General features: G+C 45.9%; 1 protein-coding gene and 1 long non-coding RNA gene across 2 annotated transcripts in view; both read right to left on the reverse strand.

Annotated features, from left to right (window-relative positions):
* Positions 1-383: 383 nt before the first annotated feature.
* The window catches only part of LOC144162796 (membrane metallo-endopeptidase-like 1), a 42899-nt gene continuing 31192 nt past the window's right edge, over positions 384-12090 (reverse strand). The window contains exon 3 of the mRNA XM_077693459.1: positions 384-2401. Within this exon, the coding sequence (XP_077549585.1) occupies positions 440-2401 (1962 nt within the window). The 3' untranslated portion in view covers positions 384-439. The remainder of the gene's footprint in view (positions 2402-12090) is intronic.
* On the reverse strand, positions 4902-9425 carry LOC144162793 (uncharacterized). Its single transcript, XR_013320768.1, has 2 exons — positions 8269-9425; positions 4902-4998 (listed from the first exon to the last, which is right to left on the reverse strand). It is a non-coding gene; the product is annotated as an uncharacterized LOC144162793 (long non-coding RNA).

The raw sequence follows: 12090 nt of genomic DNA on the forward strand, positions 1-12090 counted from the left end.
TTTCAGTTATAAAAGGCAGGCATCCCCATTGTCGACCTGTTTTGCATTTGCTATTTTATTTTAAGATGGTGGCAACCAGTCAAATACGCAGATTGAAACAACCTGGCCAAGTTACATAAAAGGATACCGCCAAAGTTTTCTTGCCTGCACAAATTCACTTCGGAGAAAGTTGTATTCGGCTGCGCAATGATTGCGCACAAAGCTACCGCCGAATTCTTTGCTACGTTGCAGTCAAGTACGGCGCGTTGCATCTCGTGAAAACGTTCTCCCCATCCCGCAGAAACATTAACGATTTAATCGTCTCACTATTTCCGAAGCAGTCTTTCAAACAACCAAACTCTTTTGTTCGCAAGAACAAAGCTGCCCTTGGTGACATCTAGGTGCCGTTGGCCTTGCAGTTTACAGAAAAGGGGTAACTGCATTTGCAAACATGAACTCCTCAGAACAGCCGGCATTGGCGGGAAGGAAACATCGGTTCCCCGCTTTGGCACTTGAATGCCTCTGCAAACTCTGGAACATATTGCAGGGGGAGATCACATACGCCCTCACCATCTGGATCACTGTGAGCTCTGCACTGAATGTAACAGTAAGACATGAAGAGAGTCTGCAGTCCGCTGTACTCCTCAAATCCTTCCACAGGCGTGTCAAGGAAATCCATACCCTCCTTGTACGCATCTACAACTGAGCCGAGAATAAGGGCCCCATTTGCGTAGGCGTCAATTCTGGAGACGTTGCCGAAACGTCCACGGTGCATGCAGTCCAGGAACGGCTGGATAAGAGACGCATTGTGAATCCAGTACGAGGTTAGCAACCTCTCGCTGACAGCAGAGCCCACCAGAGATCCGAATCCGCCGTAGTTAACGGCCCTCGGCAGCTCGAAGTCAAACAAAGGGTAGGACAGTGAATACGGCATCAACTGGAAGTCCATGTCGCTTTCTGAAGAGATATAGAAAAACCTTGCGGCAATAGCGAACAGCAAATTCTCAACTTCCCGCGTGTACTCGACGAGTACCGAGTGTTTCCAGTTGCTCACAAATGACTCGGTCATATCCGGAAATGGCTCCTTGGAGGCAGTTTTCTTTGATTTCCCGTAGTCGAAGCTTCGGAAGACTGTCGCTAGGGAGCTCCAGTTTGCGATCACGGGGACTTTTTCGTCGATGTGGTCCCAGGTGGAGAGTCGACGGAAGCAAGCGCTCCGCACGGAAAGGGCGAGCCTCCGGGCTGCGTCTTCACTGCCTCGTTTGAGAACATCGCGGTTGTATTTGGCAAAAGTTGCGTCCCTAGAAAAATACGCAGCCGCGTTGACGCAGAAGGCGGCGTGATACAAATCCACCGCTAATTGGTTAAAGTCGTAAAAGTTAAATATCAGATTTTCATTGGAGTAGAGCGCCGCTACCTGAACCGTGCACCACGAAACAAACACATGGAATGAGTCATTTCCAAGGTCCATCCATACGCTTACAATCTCCTGCAGGTAGTTCCAGTGAGTTGTCCAAAGCAACGGTGGGTTAGCAGACTGGCTGACATTCAGTTTGTGAAGTGTCTCCATCCAGTGAACTTCGGCAATGTCAATGTCGGTTGCGTACGCTAGGATGTCGGCTAAGGGACCACCCTCGGGAACTTCATTACGAAAACGGCGTAATCTCGGCATCGCGATGTTGTCGTAGTTAGCTGTAGCATTGTACGTGACAACATCGATGTTACTGGTGTTTTCTGTCTGTCCAAACGCGTTACGTATAATGTCAAAGTACCCTTTTCTCTCGGCTGCTGACTGATGATGCCTGTCGTACAGCTCAAGCAAGGTTAAAATCGATCTTCCGGGGCTGACCACCAGCGTGACGTTCTTTTCCGAGATGGCATCGACGTTCACGTGAAGGAGCGTATCCCAACCCAGCTTCAGGGAACAGTGCAGCAGCGTGTACAGGACGTCAGCGCCGCGGGAACGCTGTGGCCATATGATGCGAGCTTCGGCTAGCACGGCCTTGACAGCGGGCAGTTCATCGCGCTTCCCCTTCAACACGTCGTCGCAGCTCTGGTAGACGGCTGCGGCTCGCTCCTCCACGTTTTGTCCAGTGCGTGGCCACTGGATGTCATGCAAGGCTGTGTCCAGCTTTTTTAAGACTAGCTTGAACTGGTCTTCCCAGACGCTGTGGTGATTGTCTCTTCGCCATCCGTCGCAGACGAACCGCGTGAAGCTCTGGCATGGGTTCACGGACCTGTTCACCGTTGCACGAAGTCGCCTGGCATACTCTTGGCAGGGGAAGGTCGAGCATGTGTTGGAATGGGGCGGTGGCCGTATGAAAGCAGCCTTTACCAGCCAGTACACACAAGCGACGGTGAAGACGCCGGCCGCAACTGACGCCACGGTAATACAGCGTCGTGACGACCGGATTTGACGGACCTGCGTTCCCACAAAAAAAAAAAACGAACGCTCATTGCTTCATGTTTAGAACGACAGCACATCTCAATTAAGATTATGCAGATTTTAAGAGCTTCCACTGGCACTTCCAGATGATGATTAGCTAGAAAAGTTTCATGAACGTACTGCCAACTCTGTGGACGCGTTCCCATACTGTGCGCGGTATACCGTATCTTCGCGCCTATAACCCGCTCCAGAATATAATCCGCACCCCCGCTTCTAGCCCGCCGGAAAGGGAAAAAAATACCTTGGCGTGTAGCCCTAACATTTGATACAGCAAAGGCTGCAGCAAAGGCACTGCTCAAGCAACACATCACATAGTGGAATACACTGACTGCAAGGCGAAAGTCACAATTCACCAGTGTGGCTGCTCTCGCTAGAGCTATGCAAGGCTTAGTCAGTGTTACTGCGTAGAAGCTTCACAGCACAACGCGCATTGCCGTGAACCTGCACTGAAGGCAAAACCTCGCGTATTACCCGCACCCCTACTTTGCCGCTGAAATTTTTGCATTTTTGGTGCGGGTTATACGCGCGAAAATGAAGGAAGGCACGTGAGAATTAAGGGGTAAAGAACGGAAAAAAAGAGGTTAAAGGGTGTTAACAACTTTTAATCCGTACGCATAGAGGACTCATGCCACTCGGTTCTGTGAATCCTGGAGTCAGTGGCGAAGAAGCCGAGCAGATGAAGGCTATGCTGAATCACTGCTGCCGGGGCCGCCATTGGCGATAGGGTCTCAGAGTTTCATACAATGATAATTCGAGGGGAACCTGGTGGTAGTGTCAACGGGAACGCCGAGGTGCCGCTTAAGGTTCGACGGGAACTACGGGTAGTGCTGAAACCGGATTACGTAGATAGAAACGGGCCTATGGCCGTTCAATTGTTTGACTGTTGACAAAAAAAGCTCTTAATTCCCGGCTTGTCGTTTCCAAATTACATGTAACACAAGAAAATCAGTGACCTAAAACTGGTTTTGTACGAATTAAAACGGCGCTTATGTGAAAGCCAGACCCGGAGTCGAGGAGGTTTCTTTGCCATTTGCCGCCAATACAGCAGCACGTGGACTTCTTTAAAAACTGTTTCTAAATGTTTCGGTGCTTGTAGTTTTTAATAGTAAGAAAAGTGTTGTGTTCTTAAAAAAAGAAGCCGACAATATTTGGAGAGGTTATTTTAGCCTGAATTATTGACATTCATCAAGCTACGTTACTATCAGCCGCTTGTACTGCTGGTCTATGCTGTAAGAGCCGGCATTCACAGGAATAGTGCGTCTGTTCCATGCATTTCACAACTGTAGTCCGCTTCGAAAATCCATCGCGCCACCGGCAGCATACAGCGACATGGAGTTAATTACTTTATACACTAGAGAGGAATCAGGTGCTAGCGGCTATGCGGCTCATATAGAGGCCAATTTGTCTTCATGGGCAGCCATTACATCCTACTTGCTTTAGTTTCGTCATTGGCTTGGATTAAAACGTTTTAGTGGCGTATATTCGACCACAGTGCCACAGAAACGCGAGAAATGGTGTGTATTGCATAAACATAAAATAAAAAGGGTTGTTTTAAAGCTGACAAAAAAGAAAGCAAAGCAAATTTTTGCAAGAATGGTTGTTCCTACTATTCTGAAGGCCAACTGGTTCTTAACAATCTTATTATTTTGATGGGACTCGTTTGATACTCATTAGTTTTACGAATTTTTCCAAAAGAAGTTGTTTGATGAACTTGTAAATATTTTTCAGCGTGCGTAGTGAAAACGTCGCCTTCATGAACCTGTGCACCGACCGTCAGCTACAGTGTAACAAAACTTGCTGCTGAGCGATTTTTTTCACACTTGAAAAAAAAAAATAAAACGTGGCATTAAACAGTCGTGGAGGATGACAACATAGGACGGGTACAGGCGCCCGTATCTGTCGTATCTTGTCTTCATTGGAGTACGTTTTGTTTATCCCTTACAAAAATGGTTATTGAGATTGAATTGAAAGTCAATTGACTTTACTCAGTACATTGTGTTGACAGTCAATTGACTTTGAATAGAAATTTTGTATTGAGTTCTCGTTGAAAATTGGCCGCCGCGTTTCAATTGAAACTCAACGCTGAGTTTCAATTGAAAGTCTATTGACTATAGTCAACATGTCTGTTGATTTTCAATTGACTTTCTGTTGAGTCTCAATACACTTTTCCTGTTGAGTTCCTGTTGTGACGTGTCAATTGAAAGTCTATTGAGAAAAGTCTGTTGAGTTCCAGTTGAGTCTGTGTTGACTCTCTATTCATTCTCCTGTTGAGTTCCTGTTGAGAAATGTCAAATGAAAACCTACTGAGCATATTCAAGACAGCCCGTTTGATTTCCTGTTAGTTTTTCGTCAAGTTATTTCAACAATTGCATAGTAAAGTTCAGTGAACTGTACTAAATATATACTAAGTCTGCTTCAATATTGCAAAAACATTCTAAAAACTGTCGTCAAGGTGTCCAATGAGCAGGCGAAATAGTGAGGTGTTGCATGGCAAAGCTTGCTTTATTGCTCACGAAAGCATCACGGGAGGGCTGGAGCCTCGCAGGGTCCACTTGCCTACTTGACTGTGTAGCCTGCAAAATACAAGAAACAGACTTGTTTGTTTGCACCAGTCAAGTACGAAATGATGATTGCATCCCTTCTCATTAAGCATGCTGGTTTAAGTACCTGGCTATTTTAAAAGTTACCTGGCTTGTATGTTTGGAAAGCAGGGAGATAGCAGTTCAACAAATGTATAAGCTTTCCTCAGATTTTAATGCCGTAAGCCAAGCTAGCCGCATCAATTAATTCTACAATTGGTAGGGAGTGGAATGCCTTTAGTTGAATGCCTTCCGCATTAAGGCGCCTGAAATCTACAGGAACGACTATGTTTCAAGGCGGCAGGGAGCCAAAAAATCACCCGCATGGGTCCGTAATCGTGTCTTCCACATCTTTCAGGCCCAAAAAAAATCCAAATAGGCCTGTAAAGACTGGTAGAGCCACTACCTGACAGGAGAAACCCCAAACCTGTGCAAAAGCATACCTGTCAACCTGTGGATTTTGTTTTTTGAAATTTTAATGCTTGAAATCTCGTAAAACAAAATTAGAAAATTGTCAACTTGCATGAACTTGTTTACAAAACAAGCCTTGATTAAAAAAAACTAGGATCAGATGGTACTGTAATCTAAAGTTACTACATCAGGCAATCATCGCAAATGGCTTTATGAATAGATGAGCACATAATACTTTGTGTTTACCGACTAGTGGAAAAAAATACATGAACCGTGCTGGAAAAAAAACGTGGCAAAAAGAACGTGACAGGAAAAATACATAACTTGAATTTCGCAGTCTTTTACACTCTTGTAACGCTGAAGTATGGTGTGTGCCTTGCAGTACGTTTACCAAACAAGTAGCACTAAGCAGCAGCTTAAAGGGATCATATGAGACATGGGTATATCCACATTTTTGCCTTCATCATAACAATGCCAGAGGGGTATACCAGTATAACAAGGCCGTCTAATGCCAGTTTACACACAAGGAGAACACGAAACAGTTTTGTTTGGTGAGGGGAAAAACATCAGTTTCTGTAAATGAGAAATAATTTAAAAGCTTGTATCCCTTTGCTTGGCGAGATTTTCTATACACTAGCAGCACTAAAACAGTTTACCAATCATTTGGGTAATTCCTAGAGGCAGAACATCTGTCAAAACAGATTGACTAAGCCCTCGCGCAATGCCGGTGTAGCATCAGTCAGTGGCACGTCTGATGCCACATTCAGCCAAAATGTTATTCAGTGATTTTGCTATTACTCACACCACATTCAGCCCAACTTATTCAAAACTGCTCCGAGAAAGGCAGTCAGCAGGTTGTGATTAGAAGCAATGGCAAATTTCAATTTACGCTAGCAAGTCGAGCAAGTGCTTAAGTCAAAACTGGTATTCATCAGTTTGAAAGTTTGACGCCTGTGCATGTTCTAGCGCAAGCTGACAAAAATTGGCAAATGAGAAATTCACGGAAAGATACATGGAGAGAATTGGCACTTAGTGGTAAAAGACTAATATATGACAACAGTGTGCAGTCTGTTTCCAACTACTACTAACGCAGCAGGTTTTTTTCTGCATTGGTTTTAAAGCCAAAGTGTCTGCTTGCCTTTAGGGTGCCGAGGTAACACATCAGACTTGTGTAAAGATGTTTTGGGTTTAAACCCTACCTTCTGCGGATACATAGTCTCTATTTTCCAAAAGCAATCAATGAATTTGTTATATTCTTGGGCATTATTTTTTTAGCTGGGATCAAGTACGGTTTAGGCCACATTTGTCACTGCTCTGCACTCAGGGAACGCTCTTTCTCCAAGCAATCGTTCAAATTAATACGCAAATATATTGCTGGCTGCCAGCACTTTAGCTTGCAAGTATATTTTACCGCCATGTCTCCTAACTGGTTGAACACACTATCCTGTTTGTGACTGGTAGATCTGCCTCTCAGCCTAGCGCTGTCAGGTGTGCTTGCATGGCACAGTATTCGTGCGTTTGTTATTGATCCGACAGGCACTTGTTCGATTCAACCTCTTTCATTTTTTTTTTCATTTTCGTTAACTTCGTTCGTCAAACATTTTATTTATCTTCATCATGGTGTTCTTTCTTTTTTTATGACACTTCGTACTAGGTAATTCATGGCTGCTGCTCCGTTCTGGAGCGGCACTGCATCTGGGATTTTATTCATTCGTCAATTGCCTTCGTTCGTCAAACATTTTATTTATCTTCATCATGGTGTTCTTTCTTTTTTTATGACACTTCGTACTAGGTAATTCATGGCTGCTGCTCCGTTCTGTAGCGGCACTGCATCTGGGATTTTATTCATTCGTCAATTGCCTTCAAAGGTTTTGTTAGATCTTTAGCTTAAGATACATACAAATATAGAACACGCGAAAGCAATACAGCAGCGCGGAAGACAATAAAACACTGATTGATGTCAAAATGTTGTGTGCCGGTACAATAGCCTCCCCCTTCAATTTGTTACACTTACGTACAGTATTTTTGCAAGGCTGAAGTGAAATCATACCCTTTAGGTCGATCTGGAGACGGCGGGAATAAAAACACTGTTCATATACCGACAAATAACCAAGTCGTGAGTATCGCCATTCAGGAAGGTCTGCACAACATTTGTCATGATGAAATGTACAGTGTGCGTCAGGCTTGTCTAGGGCAAGCGAGCGCACGGCTCCGGAGCGTGCTGGCGACATCTGCTGATAACTGCTGGGGTAGAGATAGCTTGCCATTGCGCGTGCGCGGATCTCGGACAGGGTCGGGCCGGTCGTCATTTCGCATGGGCCACTGTTATTTGCAGACGCCACCACCCACGAGGGGCACTGGTCTTCCCCAGTGCCAGCCATGAGCGGTGACAGGCCAGATAGACGCGCCGTTTGACGCGTTTATCGCAGGCAGTTACGTAATCGCATAAAGCAACGAGCGCCAATCTTCTGCATCTCAAGCGCACCAAACGGAAAGCACGCAACAAGAATTCACTGCAGGGATTTCGGTCGAACCTGTTGTGCGATTACGTAAGTCCCTGGGGTGATAATGCACCGCGTCAAATTACGCACTGATCTCCGGCGTCACCGCTCACGGCTGGCACGAAGAAAAGAAGCACCCGTTGCGGGTGGTGGTGTCTCCAAATTTTAGAGGCCAAAGCTGAACGACGACCGGCCAGGGCCTGTCCGAGATCCACGCACGCGCAATGGCAAGCTATCTCTAACCCAGCAGCTATCAGCAGATGTCGCCAGCATGCTCCGAAGCCGCGTGCTCGCTTGCCCTTGACAAGCCTGACGCGCACTGCACAGGAGCGCTCGGAAAGAATGAACTTACCTTATAACAACGTCGCTCCCAGCGGGGCTCCCAGCGTGGTGAAATTGACGGATTCCAAAGCGTGGCTAACAGGGATGGTAACACCTCACTTCGCAAGCTTCTTCACCGTACGATCACAGCGCACAAACACAACACGACACACAAAGGATGTTCACCGGCGGTAGAAAAGCGCATACGATGGCTTTTCCTTCAATAAATTCGATGTATCGCCAGCTGCACTGCAATGTCTGACCTTCGATGCTGGTTGAAAAGATTCGCACACGGCACATAAATCGCCAACAACACGAGGAAAGCTATAAATTTGCACAGAACAGCGAGAACGACCGCACGACCGCACCACGCCGGGCCCCGCACATCCGGGATTGCGACCAAGCGACATTGGCTTGGTTTCAAGTCGGTTTGCGATGGCTATGCCACAGCTACGCATTCTTGTGAAAACTGAGCGTGAAAACATTGACACGAGATATCAAAAAAACCTACGGCGGCTTGTGAGTCCTATGTTAATATTTACAATAATCTTTTATAGAATTATTACCAACCCCTCTAGCAGCAGTAATAATATTATATTGCAGATAACCGAACTCCGCCGAGGTCGCAATGTTGGCTGTCAGCGCCACTGGCGGCAGTGGCAACGCCGCGTACTAGACATTCGTGACAGCGCGGTCACTTCAGCTTAGCGTGGGAGGGTGCCAGAGGAACCAAAAGAACTGGTTATCGCCGGGTGTGGAGGTGGATGGCACGTCTTTTGTGTCCGGGCGCCCGCTTCGGCGAACTGCAGCAGGAGAGAGGACGGAAGAATTCTGGAAAGTCCAATCTTTGAAAACAGCTTCAAAGTTCTTGATCTGCTTGCGGGCGCAAGATATTTGCTAGGCGCTTGTGTTTGAGAAACGTAGTCCGCGGACGTGTTGACATCGTTAGCGAGAGAGCGTTCGGAATGTAACAAGCGGCACGCCAGCCCACTAATTTGTTCGGTTTCTCTTTTTTTTTTTTTTTGTAGTGGCGTGAAGCAGTGTCAGGCTCGTTCTTTCTTTTTGTGACCCTGTGCAGTAAAGATGAGTTGTTAATCAGCGCTTCAGTTTGTCTTTCTTCATTGTTTTCTTCGTTTGTTCGTTCGTTCAGTTCGTGTGAGCGGCGGCGCCTTGGACTGGCGTACGGAGTTCTTTTGCAGTGAAAACTGTTTTCACCTGTTTTAATAGAGCGTAGATGCGCGTTTGCTCCTTGTGGAATTCTCTGCATTCCACATTGCTGTTCTACTGTTGTTATCATAGACAGTTCACGGTATCCTCAAGGAAAGTTATGTATGACAGGGAATAGAACTCGCGTCCTTGGGCTCAGACCACGGCGGGGTGCGCGAGTGATAACTGGAGTAATGAAGTTCACGAGTGAACGACGATGAGGCCAAGCCTGCGTTCGCTTGTTTTAAAAGTTCGCTGTGTACAAAAATTTAATTGTTCTTTTTTCGAAGTTTAGGGATTTACACCAAAGTTTTGCTGTTTTTTTTCTGAGTATTTATTGGCACAATTTCGTCACTGGAATATTCTTGTGCGTTTGGGTTTGTGAGATAAGTATTCATTTCTGCAAAACAGCGCTGTTAGTATCGTGCCTCCACAGAAAAACACTGAATCATCGCACTAGGATGCGATGTCACATATGCCTTTTGTAGATGTAGCAGATTGAATCGCGTTTTAAATGTACCTCCTCCCCACCTACCTTCCCGGAACACAAAGTATCACAGCATTGTATGTGTGAAAAGAGGTAGGGGGAGTGACGACTTTTTTTTGTCCCCAGAACTGGGACCCGAGATGTGTAGCCTCCCCCCCCCCCCCGCCTTTCCGTTTTTTCCCGGCGAGATATGCATGCTTCATGATTCCGCTCCAACTTTCCCGGAAGACTGACTTCGAATATGTCCACTGCCGCTAAAGTGGAGATTGCTCACTCATTATGTCAATGCGTGCTAAGGTATAAAGAAGAAAATGCGCTGCTGTAGCAAGGAAACGATTCCGCGGGAGTCACGTGCCAGAAGAGATGAGTCACTAGAGTTTTGCCAATGTTTATTTCCATTGTTTTGTGCAAAGCATGTTGCGGCAGTATTTGAGGAAATGCAGTAAAAAATTGTCCAATATAATTGATTTCCCCACTTAGCAGGTATAATTATTATTTGGGCGAAGATGCTGCCAGGCGTTGCGCTGCTGAGCACGAGGTCGCGGGTTCTATTCCCGGCCGCGGCGGCCGCTTTTCTGATGGAGGCGAAAAGCAAAAACGCCCGTGTGTGCGAGATTTCGGCGCACGTTAAAGATCCCCAGGTGGTCAAAATTAATCCGGAGCCCTCCACTACGGCGCGCCTCATCGTCTGCATTGCGTCAGCGCGTTAAACCCTACAATCAATCAATCAATCGAAGATGCTGCTGGTAAAGGCTACTGGCCTAAGGAGTTTTATCAGCTTTGAAAATTAAGCTCGAACCATAAAACATGGACAAAAAAGAAGGACACTGGTATATATTTAAACAACGTAGCACCAACTAGCTCGACTCTCAATTTTACTTGATTTTTGTCAGTAGAAACTCTATTGAGTTTCAATTAAACGAAGTCATTTGATATTCTGTTGAGTTTTGTCCATTGAAACCTTGTTGACTTTTTATTGACTGCACTCAATAGAAATGTCAATGTATAATAAAAAAACATAAAAGTAACCTAGTAGTCTTAATTCAGCAGACACAGTGGGCAGCGCTGAAAAAAATAGCCCTTCAAAGTGTATGTTTCAGCCTGATGAGTTTTGTCAATTGGTTCTCCAAAGAGTTTCAATAGACTGGTGTCAATTGCTTTTGTATTGCGTTTTCTCAATACAAATCCTTTTGAGTTTCTACTGACACATCTCAATAGCCAATTGAGTTTGAATTAAGTTTCTGTTGATTCAATTAAAACTCAACAGGAAAAGAATTGAAACTCAAAATCCATTTTTGTAAGGGATGTTTTATGTTCAGCTACAACTTTCGCGGCGGCATATTACCCGCTCAGGCATACGTACTTCGTGTGCGGCATGACCAACGTCAGCTACGATCAAGCACTGCCTCTTGTTTTACCGAAGACGGCTACCACGGAACAGGGCGGATTTCGGGTTCGTAGTAGCTCGTAGACGTGTTAATGCATTTGGAACAAAGCAGATCCGAAAATCGTTTAAGAATCCAAATTTCGTGTCACGTCTAAGCCAAAAGCGGGGGTCTTCCCATAACCCCCACGCGTATATGCATTCTCAGCTGCAGGTCCGCTCTAGTATACTTACTGAGAAACTCTATGGATCGCGGAAGCCACGGATCGGGGGACTACTGCGGTGCTTCGCCGCTACTGATGGAAGGCGTGACGTCAGCATGCGAGCGCGGTGCAAGCGCCATCTGGTGTGGGCGCATTAAGCGAAAGGATATATGCATGTTAACGAGCCCACGACAAATCTGCAACAGTTCCAACTAACCTTTTTACTGCCACGTAAGGGTTCAAACTGAAAACGTACCGGAACCTATCTTTACGGGAGACACCTGTCATTACGGGAACGAAATCATTTGCTCTTCCTTGCAAAACCGCAAAACTGTAGTGCTAGTGATGCGTCAGTAACAAGCCACGAGAAAACAGTCAAGGAGGATTTGAATTCAGTAACTATTAACCTGTGCATATGGGTAGGACGTTCTGGCTAAATGACTTAGCCGTGATCCTACTGAGCCTCGCGCTTTAGGCCAGTCAAGACAATTTTTTGCTCTAACCATGCCTGAGCATTCAGTAAGGGGCTGAGCCCCTTAATTTTGAAAACCGGGGTTCTAGAACTTCCTCCCC

This window comes from Haemaphysalis longicornis, unplaced genomic scaffold (genome assembly GCF_048455015.1).
Source record: "Haemaphysalis longicornis isolate Haplotype H1 unplaced genomic scaffold, Haemaphysalis longicornis Haplotype H1 scaffold_12, whole genome shotgun sequence".
NCBI classification, from domain to species: Eukaryota; Metazoa; Arthropoda; class Arachnida; order Ixodida; family Ixodidae; genus Haemaphysalis; species Haemaphysalis longicornis.